This window comes from Eriocheir sinensis, chromosome 33 (assembly GCF_024679095.1).
Source record: "Eriocheir sinensis breed Jianghai 21 chromosome 33, ASM2467909v1, whole genome shotgun sequence".
NCBI classification, from domain to species: Eukaryota; Metazoa; Arthropoda; class Malacostraca; order Decapoda; family Varunidae; genus Eriocheir; species Eriocheir sinensis.
In genome coordinates, this window is record NC_066541.1 from 10,459,915 (window position 1) to 10,480,935 (window position 21,021).

Below are 21,021 nucleotides of genomic sequence, written 5' to 3' on the forward strand. Positions count from 1 at the left end.
ATTATTATTGCTTTGTGCGAACTGGAATCGTAACTACATTCTGATCTGATTATCGTATTTTGAAATCAGTCATCGCACATCGGGCACCACTGGTCACAAGTTCACAACATCAGTGCCATGGAGAGAAAGGCTTGAGACGAACACTATTTTCTCCCCATTAGTGTTCCCCTTAGTGTGCCAGGCCCCCGTGACACCCCAGAAGGAATCATCGCGCCCCCAGGTGAGGCCATGGGTGAAATTGGAGAAAGTAAATAAGGTGGCCTACGAATATTAATGATTGATCGACGTGTTTGATTATGTGATGTTTCCTGTATGGTCGGTTCCTATTCTTGATGTTTTTTGCATTAGGTAGTTTCTGTTTGTTTGATGCAGGATATAGTGTTGTATCTAGTTAGTTTGAGTGTTTTGAGGCATTATTTGTTTTGTTATTTGTAGACCTTTAATTGTTTTAAGGCATAAATGGTTGTATTTTCCGGTGACCTTTATTTTAGTGTTTTGATGTTTAATTGGTTGTCTGTAATATCTGGTGACGTTATTCTTTTGAGGCCAAATTGGTTGTCTCATTACCTATTATCTCTGTCCTTTATTTTAGTGGTCTGAGGCTTAATTTATTGTCTGTTAACTGATGACATTTATGTTTTGAGGCATAATTTATCATTGATTATTAACTGGTGACATTTAATTGATTGTTTTGAAGCCTAATTGGTTGTCTCGACCGGTGACCTTGACATGTTTCCATCTGGTAACGCCACTAGATGCTAAGGAATGGGATAGAACCTTTGTCTCTCCCAGGGAAACTTAAGCAAGGAAAAGGTCAGGGTTGATATAATACTTCTGCATCTCACATCAACTCTTTCCAAAGGCCAAAAAAGTGGATTGATCGAGTTTTCAGTAATGTTCACGGTACAGAAGACAGGTCAAGGTACCACCAGGGCTATAAAACTACCTCTGGGAAGGCTAAATACTTCTCCGAAAACTTTGTCTAATGTATGTACCTGGGTGCCAAAATGATTAAGACTATTTACCCTTGCCATTTTTTCCTATTTCTCCACATTGCCATATTCACCTGTGCCATTTTTCCTATTTTTCTGCTTTGTTATATTTTCCCTTAAACATTTTGGCACTCAGGCACACATATTTGACAAGGTTTAAAATGGCACAGGTGAATATGGCAATGTGAGGTGAGGTTACACTTCTAATTGGTAAACCCATGACGAGTGAGTTTTGGTTGTCTTCATGTGATCTGGTGACCCTTAATCAAATAATAGCCAGAGATAGGAGGATAGTAATAGCCACTCAACCTTTGCCTGCCTGGCCACACACTGCTTCCTCACTATGTGCCTTTATCAGCATATCTCGTCCTCAGATTTGATTAGCATCCTCCAGGGTTACTTGTGGTCTGTCTTGTTAACTGTGTGTGACAGGCTATAATTAAAGGCTTGTGATTCATAGCCACTTGAAACCCCCTTCCTTTCCCCCCTTCAGCAAAACCTAGTGATAATGTTGGTTTATTTTTATTGGATTTTTTATTTATTTATTTATTTAATTTTTTTGTTCCAGTTCCTTCCTCTCAATCACTTGCCAATCACAGTGAGCCATAGATGGATTAGTAGTGTTACTGTGCACCACCACCTCCTCAAGGACTCTGTTTTAAAAGTTTACATAACATTAAAAAGCAGTACATTTTTTGGTGACAGCAGCATCTGACTAAGGATTTTTTGTCTGGTAAGTTTTGATGCATTTTGAATGAATCTGCTTACCAGTTCTGATCCAAATTACTGTTTTTTGTTCCCCTCCTTTTAGCTTGCCCCTCCTTGTTCCCTCTCTGATTGTAGCTAGACATATGCCTTATCAGTATATCTCTGCCAATGAGGTAGATTAGCATCCTCCAGGGTTACCGGTGCCTGTCAATGGTCAGGGTCATTACTGCCTCAGTCGGCTAGCAGTCCCAGGAAGTGACTGGACCTCCTGGCAAAGGTTAATAGTGCTCTATTGACCAAAAATTGCAAGGGTGCAAGTGCTGATTTTGAGTAGAGAGAACATGTCATGAAAGTTTGGTTCATTTATATGTTAGAGGAGTTGTTATATGATACAGTTTTAGTTCTTTTAGGTAATTATATTGCCTCAAGTCATAACTCCATTAGACAGAGGATGTAATATAACCTGTTGTTGGCATAGTCTGTGTTTGGCCATGTTGGTGCTTGTATTCTGGCAGTTCTTGAGGGATTTGTGCCACCTGTGATGCTGTATGTCAATGTAGTGAGTTTCAAGAATGGTTAAGTGGGCATTTCATGCCTTGGGATACTGGGGTGCCAACACAGTGGATGGTGAGGCTGTTATTCATGGCGAATGATTACTGTAAAAACTGGTGCAAGGATTTCCTGGACAAATGCTACTCTTAGCTGCTCTGTGCAATGTCTTTTTTTTTTACCTTTTGGCTTAGATGTCCAAGAATGGTGAGTGATAATCCAAGTTGAGCTTGTCATACTCATTGTGGAGAGGACATAATTCTAAAGACAACACTACAGTATAGCATTACACATAGCTTATTTGACTCATCAGTCTGTCTAATGTGAAAACTACAGAGTTGAACTGAGAGCTACAGATAGATACACTAAGTTAATAGAATATTCCCACTGGTCAGGGCATCTCATCTTGTTAGAGCAGCCAGTGTGAAGGTGATCATAATAATGAGATAAATACTTTTATACAAATAAGTATTATTTTTTCAAGGAAAACCCAGCTTGCATATTTCACTAATTTTACTACTACTACCACTACCACTACTACTACTACTACTACTACTACTACTACTACTGCTACTACCAGTTCTACCACTACTACTACTATTACTACCACTACCACCATTACTACTACTATTACTACTACTACTACCACTACTACTACTACTGCTACTCTGGGTGTTAAAATCCATTCCTCAAGGGAACATATCATAGCCTTGGGTGACAGGTTAATTTTTGAATGACAGTACATGGTATCTATATTTTCCTCCTTTTTTTAAGGTGCAACAACAGACATACCATCAAGATGAATGAGCAGATACTTGAGTTGGTGGCCATCTTCAGCACCACGACCCTCATTGGCTTGGGTGTGGCTGCCGTGCTCAAAATGTTTAACCTTCCCTTCATATGGATGCACCAGGTGAGATGATGAATGTGTGTGTGTGTGTGTGCGCCTAGTTGTGATATGTAAGAAATATTTGCAAGGCTCTGTATTCATGTCACAATCGGTCAAACTTAGCTTTAGATTAAGATAAGCTCTTGGACTGGATAATATTCCTCTCTAAGCCTTTCCTCAGTTCAGTGCCTTTACATGGAAAACTCAGTCTTTAAGGTATCTCATCCTTCCCCTCCTGCAGCTTCATTTATTCACAATGGACCCCCTGCAATCCTTCTTATGTCCCATCTTTTTCCCTCCTTCATTTGCATCTCCAAAATCTCCTTCAATCCCTCTTGTATCTCATTCTCAGGTAAACAAAGAGAGCAAGCGCCATGGTGGGGAGCTGGTGGCTGAGGTGCTCAAGTCTCATGGTGTGCGACACATCTTCACGCTGCCAGGTGGACACATCTCACCCATTTCAGTGGCAGCTGAGAAGCTGGGGATACAGATTGTCGACACCCGGCATGAGGTAACTTGTTACTGGCTTTGCTGCTTCAGTATAGCACTGTCGACCAAAACATGAGTCACTTTTATTGCATGGATGTAACTGGTATACAAGTTCTTTATTACAGAAGCAACAGAGGTCAGAAATTTCTTTCTAGTTCAGTAGAATGCCTTAATTTTAATTACTGTGCAAATTTGTTCCTCATAATTTAGGTTTAGCATTCATTGAATCATTGAATCCTTCCCCTTCCAGGCAGCAGCTGCTTTTGCAGCGGACGCTGTGGCACGCATGTCAGGAATGGTGGGGGTGGTGGCAGTGACGGCTGGGCCTGGGCTCACCAATGCTGTCACTGCCATCAAAAATGCTCAGATGGCACAGAGCCCAGTGCTTCTCCTAGGTAAGAGGCAACATGCTTTCTTTCATCACTTGCTGTGCAAGACTTTCTACTCTAACTTATAACTTATTCCTGTTCTGTCCAGATTTTTTAATGCAAAAGTTAACGAGCATCTTTATTATCTGGTAAACTCTGGAACAGTCTTCCTGTCTTTATTTTCTTCTTCCGCTGACCTAATGTTTTCAAAAGGGGAGTATCAAGACAACTCTTTACTAAATGTGATCGTACAGTTTTAGCATTTTCCTCTATATTGGAATTAGAAGCATGTAGCAGGCTTATTTCATTATTTTGTTTTGCCCTTGTCCTGTCTCCTGTACCATCAAAAAATATCCCAAAACATGTCATGTACTTTACTGTTTCCTCTATCTGTTTATCTTGTCATCAGGGGGTGCTGCTGCATCCATACTGAAGGGGCGAGGGGCACTGCAGGACATAGACCAGATGTCACTCTTTAAGCCACTGTGCAAATTCTGTGCCACAGTGACTTGTGTACGGAACATTGTGCCCACCCTCCAGAAGGCACTGCAGGAGGCACAGTCTGGCACCCCTGGTTAGTGCTGTTGTGTTTTGTTCATAAAGAGCAGTGGTCTGGCAAGGTTGATGATGCCAGACAGAAAAAATACTGACATTTGAACCTGTTGTGATATTCAGGATCATGACTATCATCCTATTTTGGTTTTAATTGATCTTGAAAACACTATTTTGTTTGATTGATCTTGTGAAATGTTTGACAAAATCCAATTGAGATGTAGTTACATGAAATAATTATAGAGGGTGTTGTTTGAGATTCAAGTCAACTTTGTCACACTTTACTCTTGTGTTTGGGGTTCTGTAGAAGGAGACCCATGTTGTGTAATTGCTTTCAACCTGGCAGGACCTGTATTTGTTGAGTTCCCCATTGATGTGCTGTACCCTTACCACATGGTTGCCAAGGAGGTGGGAGTGAAGGGAGAGGGCAAGTCCTTCATGCAGAAAATTGTGAACTGGTAAGGTTTTAGACATTACTTTTCTTTATTTTCATGATTTTGGTCATAAATTTATGTACATTTCATTTCAAATACTGGTTGAAATTCCAGTTATTTGCACATCATGACCAAAGCTTTTCGAGTGACCTCCCAAGTATCCATAAACTATCTGACCTCAAACTGCCTCACAATGCACAGTGTCTTCCACTTCTCTATACTGCAGGCAACTCTAGCAGAAATAGTGCTGTAAAATATACATCCTACTTCGCTCCTCTATCTTGCTCAGTATTATGACTACAAATTCAAGATAATTCCTGGTTCCAACCAAACACGAACAACTTTTCCTTTGCTTGCGTTCACATGGCACCATTGTGTTGTGTTGCAGGTACCTTGGCAACTACTTGGATAACCTGTTTGCCGGAGCTTGGGAGCCACAGGACACAAAGCCACTCAAGGTCAACATTCCCTTTGCCTCTTCTGACACAGGTAAGGACCAGTCTGACCTGCTCCAGACTGGGCAAAAACCTGGAGGTACAAAGTCAGTGTTTAAATTGTTTGTTATATGATTGTTACATTGACTTACTGGATTAGATTGTTAATGAGTACCTAGAAAAAGTAATTAGCCCGAGGTTGTCTCTTCTCAGTAAGCCGGTGTGTTGAGATTGTGTCTCGAAGCAAAAAGCCTGTCATCGTCCTGGGAAGCCAAGCCACGCTCCCACCCACCCCTGTTGAGGACCTTCGACGGTCACTGGAAAACCTTGGGATCCCCTGTTACCTTGGGGGAATGTCACGGGGCCTACTGGGTGAGTTTCAAGAGTGTGGAGTGCATTCACTCATATTTTTAGCTGCCTCCAATTTATAAAAAGAATGTTCATTGTCTACTCTTCAATACTTACCCTTCTGTCCACTATTGGCTACTCTTGTCCATAGGAAGGAAAAGCCCCTTACAGATGAGGCAGAAGAGGAGAGATGCACTAAAGGAGGCTGACTGCATCATCCTGGCTGGTGCTGTGTGTGACTTCAGGCTTTCCTACGGCAGGGTGTTGGGGCGCAAAGCCAAGATCATCGCCATCAACAGGAACAAGACTGAATTGTACAAGGTAGTGTGTGTGTGCTGCTTGTATACAGGCACATTTTTTTTCACAAGCTTGTATAAAGTGTTTAGGGAGATACAATGGAACCTGAAACCCAATTTCCTGTGTTGAAGATTTGTTTTGTATGCAACTTGACTATTAATCTATCTTATCTTTGCTTTCCTTATCAGCCAAATTTATACTTTCATATCTTTCCAGAATTCAGACATGTTTTGGAAGCCCACTGAGGCTGTTGTGGGAGATGTGGCCACTTTCCTGAGGGACCTGTCAGCGGGTCTTGCCGGCTACCAGTGTGATTCAGAGTGGCTCTCAACACTACGCGAGAGAGATGAGGCCAAAGAACAGGACAACATGAAGGTGCTCATTTTATATTTATGGTAAAGTAAAAAAAATTGAGGGCTTGATGAGAAAGTAAAAAAGGCAAAAATATCATCTTGAGGCAGGTGATAAGAATGCTCACAAACATACCGTACTGCTCCTTCAAAGAGACTGGAAGATGTCCAGAAAACAATCAAATTTAGTTTTAGGTGTTCTGATACTCCCCTCTTGAAAGAGTTCGTCATACAAAAGGAGAAAGATACAGTAGAGAAATTGACAGATGCCTCATTATTAACACAGCTCTTCTTTTTGTCTCAACCTTCTTTTGACTCCTAGCTCCAAGCCGCTAGAGATACTTTGGGTATTTCTTATCTTAATCATGGAAAGAGCTGTTGATATCACTTTCAAGAATGTATTGGTGATGTCCAAGTCAGGAAAAAGTCACTTCTTGTTGTGTATGTGGGTTGAGGGGGTATCATATTCAGTGTAAAATCCCAACTTGTTTTGCAGATGGCAGAGGAGGTGACAGAGAAGCACCTGAACCCCATGAAGGTTTTCACGGAACTTGAGGAACTGTTGCCATCCAGCGCTGTGTTGGTGGCTGATGGAGGAGACTTTGTGGCCACTGCCGCCTACATTCTCAGGTGATGCTGTTTTTCAGGAGGCATAATCACAGCTGTTTTTTTACTTATTTTTAACAGATACCCTTTTAACGTCTTTCCTGGTTATCCAAAAGGCTGTGGTTGATAATGATAATCTAGTGGCTCTTGTGGTATTTCTCTGACAGTTTATTTCTCTTTCAGGCCACGAGGTCCACTGACTTGGCTTGACCCTGGAGCATTTGGCACTCTGGGTGTGGGTGGAGGGTTTGCTCTGGGTGCTAAGCTGTGCCGGCCAGACTCTGAGGTAAGTTGTACACGATAAGAGGTGGTTGGGTGATGCATGAAGTTTTGTCCTATTTTTTCTCTTTGGGGATTTGAAGGTCCTTGTGCTCTACTTCATCATAAGTATTCTCAAGTATATCTCCTCCAGCACTACTCTCATCCACCACCTCCTTAACTGTCTTCATCCCCTTTTCTTGATCCTTGTAAGTACCTTAAAATTGCTAGGAGGGAAAAGGAGTAGTACTGCAGTCCATGTAGGATAAAACTGCCTGGAGAGAAAATGAGTAATGGCTACATATTGGAACATTCTGGATCATACATTAATTGGTGGTTATGCAATAAGTGATGGTCGGGGAATGTTCACAGCTCCTTATAGACATGCCATGCCAGGGCAGGGGAAGGGGAAGGAAGGCTGTAGTCCCATTTATTTCTAGATATTTCAATAATCTCATCTGGAATTCTTGCTGGATGGATTTTATTTACTGGAATGTGAAGTAAGATGCAGTAAAAATAGTTGAATAAATATCAAAATGACACTCATGAATAAGAATTGGTAAAAATGGCAAAAATAAAAGCAAAATTTGCCTTTCAGATTTGGATCATATACGGCGACGGGTCCTTCGGGTACTCCCTCGCAGAGATTGACACGTACACCCGCCACAAGACGCCGGTCATTGCTCTGGTGGGCAACGATGCTGGATGGACACAAATCACCCGGGAGCAAGTCACAACCTTTGGCTCCAGCGTTGGCTGTGACCTGGTGGTGAGTGTTTGGCCTGGCTTGTCTGCATGCATGTTGGGACCCGGGATATGTTTCATCAAGTTTGTTGATTGATCAATTGTAAAATTCATTATGGTGCTGCAATATCATCCATCATATGGTGCTCTATATATTTTATAAAAATCATGAAACGCTAGTTGGGAAATATATATATATATATATATATATATATATATATATATATATATATATATATATATATATATATATATATATATATATATATATATATATATATATATATATAAATATATATATATATATATACACTGCCACCATTTCACCTAAACTCTTCATGGTGTGTTCAGAAGAAATACTATTAAAAAAGACTGAAGGAGGAATAAAGAATTAAAAATGTTAAGCAAATACCTAAGTAATCTTCAATTTGCAGACAACTGAGGAATGACAGCAAGGTTGATAATACAGCATTAATTTTGTACACTTTCCAGCACTGTGACTACCACACAGCAGCAGAGGGACTGGGGGCTAAAGGCATACTGCTTGGCCGCAATGACAGCATATCAGACAAACTTAAGGAGGCCCAGGAGCTGCATGCTGAAGGCCACTCGGTGGTGGTTAATTGCCTGATTGGCAGCACAAAGTTTAGGGAAGGCAGCATATCGGTGTAGCACAGAGGGCATGGATTATTGTCTAATGCACAGCACCCATTGTGTTGACTAGCCACCATTTTGTTAACAAGAATGGTCAGTTATAATTTACAAACAGTCACTCATATATTTGTTCATCATGCAAGTTGTCAAGAATCATTCATGAAGTGCTCCGGCACTGCTCTGGTCTGTCTAATTTACTCATAGAGCCACTTGTGTATTTACATGTCAAGTAAGTTGTACAAGAAGCATCCCTGAGGTGCTCAGGCAATACTCATTACTTGCTAAACTGTATAAAGCTGTACAGAGGAATTAGGATATAGCTGCAAATTTCAGCTTGTATAAATTAAGCCAATTTTTTATATATATATATATATATATATATATATATAGATATATATATATATATCTATATCTATATATATATATATATATATATATATATATATATATATATATATATATATATATATATATATATATATATATATATATATATATATATATATATATATATATATATATATATATATATATATATATATATGAAAAAGGCCATGCCTGTTACTTCTAGGGACACAACAGATACCTGCTATTGCATATTTTCTACCTATTCACACTATGATCCAAAGCTGTTAGATGCATACAGTATTACCAAGCAGCTGGAAAAGTTCTTCATATAACACTGAGGTAATAAATATTTAACTTTGGTGGTGACATTTTAACAACCAGTGAGAAGCTTCTGTTACTTTTTCAAAGAAACAAGTCAGCCATGCCTTTGAGAGGTGCCATGACAACACTGGGCAAATATGGACCAAAAATTTGAGTACAGGTCTCCCCTTGATCTTCTGACGCATCACGGCAGCACGTACCGGAGCTGGGACACAGTGGCCAGCAACATCAATGCAAATCTGAATCACAAGATCATTGTCGGTCAGCATATATGTATGTATGTATGTATTCTGTATCTATGTATTATTACTACACTCAGGTCTAGGAAAATGTGGCTGGGCTAATGTTTGGTAAACTTACCTTCTGATATCTCCTAAACTAAGCAATCTACTTTCTGTATGCTTCAGAATTGAACTTGGTTGGTTTTCAATTCTTCTGCAAACTTGGAACAAGTAAAATTTCTCTTGATCTTCCAAAACAAAAGCCAGCAGTTTCTTTACTTTTTGACTGTATTAATGCGTTGTATGATTGCAGGTTTGTGGTGGTGGCGAAGGGCCAGTCACATGGCCACATCCCCTCCACTCTTTCTTATAGCCCCACAACCTCAGGGGAAGAGAGCTTGGAGTTGTTTGTGTAGTCGTCCACCAAGCCACCATCTAGCGTGAGGTATTTGTTGTGTGGTGTAGTTGCTTTTTCACTGACCAAGGTTGGTTCATTTTATCCTTGCATGGATCAGGCCATCATAGTTATGAGGTACATACTGCCGTTAAAGATTTAGGTATATTTCATCTAAATTTAGTTGGAATGATTTGTTTGCCTGTGCATAAACTCACACTTCTTTTCTTTGCCCACTTTGGCAGTTGGAAAACAAGGACCTATTGAGATGGTGATAGCTGCTTGAGGCATCTCCTTAGGGAGTCACAATAGCAGCAGAGGTGATTCGGGGCTCTGCTGAGGCTGTCATCAGGGTATGATAGACATTATCTGAAGGGAGAGTGAGCGAGAAGTTCAGAGTAGGGCAACCTTCCTGACCGATGCATCCCGCAGGACTTTGACCACAGAGTCAGTCCTGTGTGAGATGTATTAGTGTCAGGGAGGAACACAGACCCCTGATACTTGCTTTGCTCTCAGAGATGCACTTGCTCATTCTCCTTTCAAACAACGTCCCTCTATCCAGTCTGTACGCCTGAGCAGAGCCCCATTTTGACTTGGCGCTGATGTTGTGGACCCCAGTTGGCAGGCCACAGAGAGTAGTGTAACATTTATTAGTTATAATGATTGAAGGAATGGTATATATTGTTAATACAGTAAAAAGGAATTGCATTTGGAAAGGTTAAAGGTATAAAGACAAGTAAATTGGTTTAGTTTATATTTATTTATAGGTGAAACTTACAAATCAACACCATAAAAATGCATAATCATAGTGAGGAGAGTCACTGCTCTGAAGATACCTGTCCTATCAAGATAATAAATCACATTGTTATAGTCCATTCACTTTAGCTGGATATTCCCCAACAGCAGCTTGACTTCTTAGTGGAGAAAGTAAGGACACTGCTGATAGGCTGTGGTGGGCAGGGCGTCTGATGTCTGTCACCCAACACACTGGTTCAGAAAACATTAATATTTCTTTACTTAGGTCATTTGTTAAACAAGACCGGCAAATTTTGTTGACATAGATTAAGCCGTGATTGTAAAACTATAAATTTTCAAAACTTGATAGTGTTAAAAATGGATAATTACAGTGAGGACAAGTCAGAGAATAATATTTAATGTGTATATCACTTTTTACAAAACCTTCCTTGTCTCCTCTTATATTGCACTCTATCTAAAATCTGAAAGTACGATCACATTCAAGAGGAATTTTTAATGAGAAACTTTTTATTCAAAAATTAATTTCAGGATTGCTGAAAATATTGATAAGGAAAAAGTGGTATATACAAAATTTATTCATATTTATAGTCACCATAGTTACTTTTATTTACTCTATCAAGTTTTGAAAATAGTATGACAGTTGTACTATTTTTGCGTAATATCATCTTGTCTACAAATTTGCTTATCTTGTATAATAGTTGAGCTAAGTGAAAAAAAAAAAAATTAAATATTTTCTAAACCTACGTCAATGTGTTGGGCAGTTGAGATGCCAGACACCCTGCCCGCCAACAGCCTCTGCAGTGTCCTAACTTGCCTTGATATTTCTGTTCAACCACCTGTTCCTCTGGCACCTAAGCAGTGCTTGTAACACCGCACCTGATTGGCTGACTTTTTGCAGCTCTTGAGGAGGTTACAATCAGTTGCACATGCTCCTTCTGTTATATGTATTTAAATTACTTACCTCAGCTCACCTCATCAACAAGAGAGGCAATTTTACTCAGCAACATTAAAGGCAACAGTGATTGTAGATGCTTGTCACAACTCAATAATACAAGATGCAAAGAAGTAATGACAAATTTAAGTGAAATAATAGTTCTGGAAAGTTCATACCACATTTACATGTGAGTGGTATTTGCAGTAAATATTGAGTCGGTGCTGATGTAATCCATTTCATACTATAAATGTCTTGTAAACATGATGGTATAGCCAGACTATAGATAAAATACGGTATAAGCAAAACATGGAATAATCTATCTAAACATGTCACATCCTCCTTCAGAACGGTGTTGTGCACGCTGGTTGTGGTGGGCTGTTGTGCCCTCCATGTAGCCTACTAATACACCCACACAAAACCAACGCTTGCTTACTGACCACGCTCTCATTTTTCATTCCTCACGTGGTTTTTAATTTCACTCATTCTTGACTAATTAAAAACCTGCAGATATTACTATATGATGAAGCAAGAAAGCGTTCATGCACAACACTGAAGGAGGACGCAACATATTTAGATAAATCATTCCGTGTTTTGCTTATGTCACGTTTAATCTATAGTCTGGTTATATCATCTTGTTCATGACAATTTTTCATAGTATGAAATGGTTTATTCGAGCATTGACTCAATATTTACTGCAAATATCATTTACATGTTAAAGTGGTTAACTTTTCAGAATCATTCTTTCACTTTTACTCGTCATTATTTCTTTGCAATTTGTTTGAACAACTTATGATGAGTGTGTTTTAGATTTACAATCACTGCCTGATGAAAGCTTAGGAAATGTTACAGGACAATAATTTCACATTTTCCTATTGGTCATCCTGTAAATGTCTGTGGTCAGGCTATGATGTATGTGTGTGAGTGTGTGAGAGAGAGAGAGATTCACCTCCAAGTCTGCTGTGGGTCTCTCCTTGCCTGACTTTGCGTACCTACTCACTGCTAGGTGAACAGGGGCCACACGTGAAAGAAGATAAACCCAACTTATCTTCACCTGGCCGGGGAATCGAACCCTGGTCCTTCTGGTTGTGAGCCAGACGCTCTACCCCTGAGCTACCGGGCCGTGTGTGTGCTTTTTCAGTGGATTCTTTTCTTCTTGCAGGCGAAGGTGTCTCCCATCAGTCACGCACATCTGTAAGGTAATCTTAGTTCAACAGAGGGATAATAATCACTTCTCTTATATCACTTATATATGGTTTGTGTTGTGTAGCCCATCAGTTCCCTTCTTTGTATCCTTTCAAATTGTCTTCATAGACACAGATCGGTGCCCCACTCTTTACAGATGCATGGCAGGCTATGTTGGCACCTTCATACAGTTACAACCCTAATCTCTGTATACTAAACTGACCCGTCAGTCCTGCACCTTGCACCGAGGAGGCTACTCTCTTCCACCTGATTGACTGAAGGTTACAATTGGGAATACTATACGAGTTATATTAAATATCATATGATTAGGATTATTCTTCACTATAGGTATTGAAATAAATACTAAAGTGATATTATAATAATTATAACAATACTGAACCTTCTATTTGTTAGGATACATTAAGAACATAACAATACTGAACCTACTGTTTGTTAGGATACATTACGAACTTAAGTATTATTTACGGCGAGGCACGCATCACTGTTCCGTCAGCCTGGCCTACCATGCACAGTGCAGAAGACATTCACTTTCATCCATTATTTCCCAGACCTGTCACTCGTGTAAATGAAAGAATTATTATTTATACAGTTACTAGATGTAGGGATGCATTAGATCTAACTTTAAAGGGTTTTTAATCAATTCTTATTATAGCTCAAAGGTAGCAGTTGCTGCGTCTTCTGTTTCACCTCCCGCCCCACCACACATTGTTCTGTGAAGTGTGTAGTCGTCTCACCCAAGCTACATAACAATGACTGAAAACCCTTCAAAGTTATATCGAATGTGTCCCCATGTAAATATTGTTATTTTTAGTTATGTGAATGACAGGTGTGGGAAATAATGAATAAAAGTGAATTTGTCTTCCACACTATTATGTAGTGGGCTCGGTTAAGTGAACAGTGGTATGTGCCTCGCTGTGAATAATACTTCAGTTCTTAATATAAACTAACTGATAGTAGGTTCAGTATTGCAAAATATTTGATAATAATAATTAGTAATTTACTTTCATACTTACCACACTGAATAATCCCGATCATATAATATTTAATGGATACATTTAATTATTTCCAGTTGTTACCTACAACCAGTGAACTGGAAGAAGGTGGAGCCTCCTCGGTGCAAGGGGCAGGGCTTATGGGTCAGTTTAGTGTACAGAGACTATTGTACTCACATCAGGAAAATAGTCTGGAAACTTGTGTTTAGGTATAGACGTGTTTTCCTGATGTACTAATTGGAATTCCAGAGAGCGAGTCTTGATTGAAGTGGTGCACACGAATTTGTATATATTCCCTGTGCTGTGCCAGTCCAGAACAGACAACAGTTATATCAGTTTGACAGCTCCATTGATGTTGGGAACAAGTCAAAAGAGCAGGATTTAACAAGCCTAAAGATGAAAATATTTGGGTGTCATTTAGAATAATCCTGGTGCTAATCTTTATCTTGCAGCAAAACAACAAAATAGTTAATAAATGAAGAATACAGAACTTATGTTTTTCCTTTCCCCTGAAAATTTGGGCAAGTAGTGGTAGTAAAGGTGTGAGATGAAATTTAAGACAAGCAAACTGAATCCCAGTACAACTATGCAAATACAACTACATGCATACACACTGATGCTTCAGTACAATTTGCACCACTAAAACTCATCTGCCAAGTAATGGAAGGAGTACAGTCAAACCTTAACATCCGCAGGGGTTAGGATCCATGGCTATCTGTAGTGTTGATAGATATTTACGTAATTTAAGCAAAATTTAAGTAGGATGTAGGGCCAACATATTTTCGCACATTATCTCATCAGATATATGTAAATCAAAGTTGGTGTCGTGTGCCCATTTGGGGCCCTTGATATTAGTTGAACTTCGGGCATACAGCTGTACATGGCCAAGTGTTAATGGTCCTTGAGCCTGCGGTGGGCAAGAACCCATTATTACCCTTAGACACAGGGCAAGTGTGACATCCAAGTTACCACAGCATACCTTCCTGAGGTACCTATTCACTGATCAGCCCAAATGGGAGGGTGAACAACTGAGAGGGTTGCACACTGACCACCAAGGCCTGCAGATTTTTAGGTAGATATGCTAACCACTACAGCATGGAGACTTCTCCACCCATGTTTACTTAAACACTGCAGTTATTCTTTAACTATGACCCTTAGCCCACTGACATGACAAAACTATAACGCAACACATACATGACATTACCTGTCATGGTGACAAGGACGGGACAGATGCACGGTAGCCCTTCACCATCATGGTCTGGCTGCTGCAGGAACATGGCAGAAAAAAGGAAAAGATGGAAATGTTGCCCTTCAGGTGTGAGGGCACAGCTGTTTTTTGGGCTTTTCAGGCTGAGTACAACCTGTATACAACGTGCTGGCGGCCACCACGAAGTACTTAGGTGTTGTTCCCTGGCGGTAGACATGCACCCACCCACTCCCCTAAGCCTCTCTATCTTCACTACTAATTATGGTGTCTTTTATTTTGTGTGATTGATCTTAAGGGAGCACAGGCCCTTATTTCTATAATAGGTATTTTGGGAGGAAGAGAGTGACTTCATCTCCTTTGTTTATAGTCTATCTTCTCCCATTCTTGGGGTTCATTTCTCCATTTGACAAGCTTGCTATATAGGTAATTGGTGCTAACACAATATTTCAACAGTGACTTGTTAAGTAAATGGCACATCTGTGTCTGCCAATACACTATCATGCCATTATTGCTGTAGGCCTAGGCTTAGGAAAATCTAGACTTGCAGGAGGGTAATATAGGCTCCCCTTCATCACTGATTTTCAATGGTTGCTGAAATCAGTTAGGGTCTTGAGGAGCCATAGCCAAACATAACCCTCTGGAGACAATGGGAGGCAGGCTGGAGATGGTTATTTACAAACTGAAATCCGTGAAGACAGGCTGAAGCTGTGTGATCAAGTGGTATCAAAAATATGAGATAGAAAAACTTTTGTCTGCACTAAAGTTCTGTAAAAAGACTTCCACTAATCATGTCTCATCAAATATAAAACTAATTATGTAAGTTAAATAGGTGAAAAAATACTCAAATATATTTCAAAGGAAATGCATTGTAAAAATGCCAATTTCTGTATAAAAATGGAAATAAGGGAACAGCTTTTTTGAATGTCTACCAAAATTACAGATGTAGTATGTAGCCTGAATAATTAAACACCACCATAGCCACTGTGACATCAACACCAATAAAATGCTTCAATATAATTCAGTGATGCAAGCTGACCGTCACATTTTTGCTGCTTCATTTTATCACAAGTTTTCACACAATATTAAGGTAAATCATCTCTCATTCTATACACACTTATCATTCTTGCTTCAGTAATGGAACATTATACACGTACACCTCCCAACAGTAAGTATTTACTACTTTAGGATTATGTACAATATTTACAATGTTAAAGAAAAAATATATAAAGTCAGTAGCAATATAGAATTTGGCAACTCTGGGCAGGAGGAGTAAAATGTCCAAGCTATGAACCCAAAAGCCTGTGTGTCCAAACTCCTGAGAATTAAATAAAGACTACAAAGATGCTTGAAAGGGGTGGTGTCCTCTTAGCTCTCAGGCACTTAAGCTAAGGACACTGGAAAGCTTAACTGGCTTTGGTTTAACTCAACTCACACCAAACACACACACACACTGTGCAGCATGTCTTCCTGGAACCACTGCTTGGCCCTGATAGCAGAACACTTGACAGCAAGAGTTTCAAAGCAACAAAACACATCAATCTACCATAGTAAGTGAACCCCATTAAAGCTTTCAGCCTTTCCAGCCACTCTTGAATATATACATATGAAAGTAAACTGGAAGAACGTGAACCTGGAAGTTCCATTCCTCCGCATATATATATTTGTGCACCATGTGTTATGTATAAATCTCTGCAATATCAATTCTAAAATAAAGTCTTAAAAGAAGAGCTTAATGTATACACAGCACATACACCAGGCATTCAAAATAATCTGTATAAAGTATACTTAAGGTGAATGGTTATAAACTGATGGAGGAAATTGAGCTTCTTACGTCCTTTGCAGCTCAAGATCCGTTAGCCATCACACACAGATGCCATCAATGTACAGGTTAGGAACCATGCCATGCTCTCTGGAGACCCAAAGCGAGTCAACAGGAGTAGCAAACGCTGGCTATCTTATCTAGAAAATAGTAGAAAGATGTCTCTTCATTTTGTTTTATATCTATTGTAGAACCATTTATGATGTATTCTGAAACAAGCAACATTCATGTGCTTGAATGTTTATTGTTTCTGTTTCGTATTTGATGCGTCCTTGAAAAACACCACAGTAAGAAGCGAAGTTTCGTAAAATAATTTCAGAACTGCACACACACGTCCACCATCAGCGTGCCAGGACTGACTGACTAGACCCTCCCGAGTACCCGTCTTGTCTCAAGCCTCCAGGCTGTGACGATCACTTCACCAGCACTTCTTCCAATACTTAAAAAAAAATTCTTTCTCTCTTTCCTTGAGCCTCTGCATTATCCCTTCATAAAACAGCTGTTCATCAACTCCATGACTTGGTTTCACTTTAGTTCTTGTTTTCTCTGCATGTGGTTACTGCAACATTCATGTGACAAAAACATCAGTGCCATTAGATGGTCGATTCCAAGGGATTCTCCATGTTCTCTATGGATGCTGAGTCAGAATCTTGCTGCGGACTGGAGTAGTTGGCAGCTTCCTGCAGCCTCATCAACATGCTCAGCTGAAAATAAAATATGAAGATTCTTGGAATACGGTTTCATACACACAACCAATATACATCATATTTTCTGTGCAGAAATTGCAAGAAATTAATAAAAAAATAAAGTGAACCTAAGTCAAAGCAGGTGGACTAGATTCAGGAGAGTAACAAAGAGGTTTCTTTTGGGGGTCAACTTTTGGCCTTACTTTGAGAGAACATTTGTTGGTACCTTTTTTTTTATATCTTTTGCTTAGAAAAAAAAAGTCTGCTCTGAGTGATGTGAGAACACATTCCTTACTAAGAAGCTGCTGCATATGTGCCAGGCACATCAGACACAAGCTGGGTATTGCCATAGCCGACTGGTCCAAAGGAAATCGTTCCATTAACTTACCAGTGGGTCATTTTCACCCTGATTGTCATTCTTAAACTTGTCTTGGGTGGCGGACGGGACTGTGGCAGCCAGAGTGTCGTAACCCACATCCTCGGGACGCAGGGACAACAAGGCCTGAGGTCCAGCGTGGCCGCTTGGGGGCCAAGGATACGTCTCTGTGATCCAAGTGGTTGGGTCCTGTAAGATGGTTGAGAGGGTCACACACAGCACAGGTCACAATCCAGCAGTCTATAAGACTGCCACAGCCTGCATAAGTCACTAATCCTGTTCTTTAAAGCTCTGTATCTGTTAGTTATGACATTACCATCGACTCAAGAGTTATGATAATGGAGCTTATGTTACATACCTCCCAGGTGGATCGTTTTCCATAAAGCTGCAGCCCCTCCCTGACGGCCTCCACCAGGTAGGGCACCAAGGAGTAGTTCCACAGGTCAGTGAACCAGACCTGAGAACCTTCTAATGAGCCTGGGCAGGACAGGAAGAGGCGGGGCCCTGGAACACACAGTACAATGAGTGTTTCATGTCATAGAAAATTGTGTAACATGACTGGTTCACAACACCATGAGAAGCTCAGTAAACTCAATTGTCTTTATTGGCACAAAATGCAACATGTAACGAGTGTGCATGCAGTCCTTACCAATGGTGACATCTGAAGATGAGTGAGTTTCCAAGAATTTGTTGATGTGACTCCAGCAGCGTGGCAGCCAGTCCAGGACCTGCTGCAGGCGTGGCAGACGGCTGCCGGCCTCCACCTCAACCTGAGTGAGGCGGCGGCGAGCCACGCGTCCCACCAGGCCCTTCACTGGCTCCATGTGGTTGGCCATCAGGACCCACCTGGAGATAAATACACTTGTAAGACACTGGTTGCTGACTGCTGTGTGCTGCCGACTCTGAACTTCATTAACATTGGAACAAAATTTGATGACCCTTTGGGGAATATTTTATTCTCTGTATAGCAGCAGGATTGTGTTGGCATTTTCACTAATATTTATTCCTTGCTCCATGCTTTGTCTGTCCCATTTATTGAATAGAGGAAAAAAACACAGACACCTGCTTTCCCACTGTGCATCATCACTTTAAATCTGAGTCACCCCAAAATCCTCAGTTTGTAGCAACGCACCTGAAGTTGTGATGCAGCTGGAGGTTTGTGGTGGAGCATGAGGTAGTCTGGTTCATGGTGCCAATGATGTAAGGACACTGGGTGTACTTGGCACTCAGGAAGCCGTTGAACACATCCGTCAGGGCTCCGGCGTGGTGCAGGTTGTCCAGGATGATGACGAGGGGAAGGTCGGCACTGTTATTCTCACACTGCTCGCTGATGTGGGACAAGTAGGCTCCAAGGTCCTTGCCAGTCTTGTGGTCAACACTGCAGAAAAAAAATCAGTGAAAATCAATAACAATATATGAAAAACTAAATGCATGTTTTTATCCATATCTAAGGAATGAGGATTATTATCTTGCTCTTTGAAACTATTGAAGAGGGTGACCACAACATACCTCAACATCTCTTGAAGCATTCTCCATTCTCCTACCCTCATTTCTTTCTCTATGATCACTTATAGTCATGGATAAGCATAAAGAAAAAAACTGAAGCCCATCACACAACTCACTTGAATGTTGCAATATATCCTGGTGTTGGGTCCTTCTCCATGCGAGTCACCAGGTACTCGGCCAACTTCTGTGCCAGGTAAGTCTTGCCTGTGCCTGAGGGTCCACAGAGGATGATCCTGCGGTGCTCAGTGAGGAGGGATACGTACCGCTGAACTATAGACTTAGGGATCATGGTTTCAAAGGCCAGAGCGTCGACATGGTTGATGTTTGCACCTTTGAGGGTGAGCTTGATGGCCATCACCTCCCCGACCAAGTATCCGTAAGGCAAGAGTTCGGGGGATTCTGGGTGGCGGCCTCGGGAGATCTCCCCGATGTGGTAGGAGAGGATGGACTCAGCACTCAGTCCGAGGTTTGACACTGGGTCCACTCTGAGGATGTACTCCTTGAAAATCCTCTTAACGAGACTGTCCAACATGTCCCACTTGGTCTTTCCGCTCACTGAAATAGCACCAATTACACACTCGCTCCCTTGAAGACCGTCGACGGGGTTCAAGTACTTATCAAAGTCACCGTGGCAGCCCATGTACACAGTAATGCTAACTCGCTTTCCATCCTTATCACTAGGGTCAATTAGGATCACGTCTGTGGAGTCAGGCATAGTCAATTCCTCGCCAAGGCTGAGTCTCTGCTCAATGGAGTCTGACACCGGAAGGGAACTTTGTGAGGAGTTTAGGGACTTTGAGGATATAAGTCTGTGTAACCTGTCATTATCTTGCTTTAATGACACCATTTCTGATCTCATTTTGTTCAGCGTTTCCTTAAGGGACTCCAACTGGTGGGCGGAGGTTAAGGCTTCAAGGCGAATGTCAGTGAGAACCATGTCCTTCTCCTGCAGCTGGTACTTCAAGATCTCGACATCCTCTTCTTTCCTGATCTCTTGTGTTATGCTGAAATATAGTGTGTGTCACAGTATAACTTCACTGATGCTTCTAGATTTTATGCTACTCACAATGAAAGGCTTCGTACATGGTTGCCTGTTTTCCAAATGGTGGCAAGCTATCATAAGGAAGTGGGAATATATACACTATTTTTTTTACACCTGCATGTCCTTGATATTGCCAATGCTTTTAATGCAAGTCACACATCACACACACAATAATAAAATGTGGTTCCAGATAAGTTTAATAATATGTCAGTTTGAGCATATGAACAACTATAGAACATTTTTAATATCAAAAAGATAATTTACTTTTTCATATTCTTAAACTATATACTTGTATCACCTCACATTCATCCTTCCAAAAATTGACAGCCGAGATGCACTCACCTTGTGTTAGACTGGCAATCCCCTTCACTTGAGTCCCCGTTAGCACGCTGTAGCTGTGGGGACGAGGGGGCAGACTCCCCTCTCTCCCATCCCTCAATATCTGACACTGAGCCACCAGCACCTCCATGCTTGCTCTTCTTGTGGCCCCGTGAGAATGCTTTGCTGAATGAACTACGGAGCTGCAAGGCAAAGAAAACAAATA

General features: G+C 40.7%; 2 protein-coding genes across 16 annotated transcripts in view; one reads left to right on the top strand and one right to left on the bottom strand.

The window, feature by feature from the left end:
* The first annotated feature begins 76 nt into the window (after positions 1-76).
* LOC127006717 (2-hydroxyacyl-CoA lyase 2-like) lies at positions 77-11,440 on the top strand. 8 transcript variants are annotated; one of them, XR_007759712.1, is made up of 15 exons: positions 77-220; positions 3,024-3,162; positions 3,491-3,649; positions 3,878-4,022; positions 4,405-4,569; positions 4,894-5,005; positions 5,370-5,470; positions 5,629-5,787; positions 5,915-6,084; positions 6,277-6,435; positions 6,907-7,040; positions 7,200-7,302; positions 7,873-8,043; positions 8,511-9,622; positions 9,876-11,440. XR_007759712.1 is itself a non-coding variant. In XM_050876955.1 (14 exons), exons 2-14 carry the CDS (start codon positions 3,049-3,051, stop codon positions 8,688-8,690), a joined length of 1,872 nt encoding a protein of 623 aa, XP_050732912.1. In that variant the 5' UTR covers positions 77-220; positions 3,024-3,048; the 3' UTR covers positions 8,691-11,440. The 8 variants fall into 8 exon arrangements, 5 of the variants coding, with proteins under 5 accessions (XP_050732912.1, XP_050732914.1, XP_050732915.1 ...); XR_007759713.1 differs by having other exon boundaries at positions 8,511-9,618; XR_007759714.1 differs by having other exon boundaries at positions 8,511-9,614.
* A 4,456-nt stretch (positions 11,441-15,896) lies between these two features.
* Positions 15,897-21,021, bottom strand: part of LOC127006715 (neuron navigator 2-like) — a 140,593-nt gene continuing 135,468 nt past the window's right edge. For all 8 annotated transcript variants that reach the window (XM_050876946.1, XM_050876949.1, XM_050876945.1 and 5 more), the window contains 7 exons: positions 20,820-20,998; positions 19,552-20,439; positions 19,062-19,307; positions 18,579-18,775; positions 18,288-18,433; positions 17,942-18,118; positions 15,897-17,571 (listed from right to left, as the gene is read on the bottom strand). In XM_050876946.1, coding sequence (XP_050732903.1) covers positions 17,461-17,571; positions 17,942-18,118; positions 18,288-18,433; positions 18,579-18,775; positions 19,062-19,307; positions 19,552-20,439; positions 20,820-20,998 — 1,944 coding nt within the window. In that variant the 3' untranslated portion in view covers positions 15,897-17,460. The remainder of the gene's footprint in view (positions 17,572-17,941; positions 18,119-18,287; positions 18,434-18,578; positions 18,776-19,061; positions 19,308-19,551; positions 20,440-20,819; positions 20,999-21,021) is intronic.

Excerpts from the sequence above, each read along its gene's own strand:
- LOC127006717 (XM_050876955.1), top strand. The coding sequence starts at position 3,049 with ATGAATGAGCAGATACTTGAGTTGGTGGCCATCTTCAGCACCACGACC. Across the intron at positions 4,570-4,893 it reads GGCACAGTCTGGCACCCCTG|GACCTGTATTTGTTGAGTTC; the intron begins GTTAGTGCTGTT and ends TCAACCTGGCAG. Across the intron at positions 5,471-5,628 it reads CTTTGCCTCTTCTGACACAG|TAAGCCGGTGTGTTGAGATT; the intron begins GTAAGGACCAGT and ends GTCTCTTCTCAG.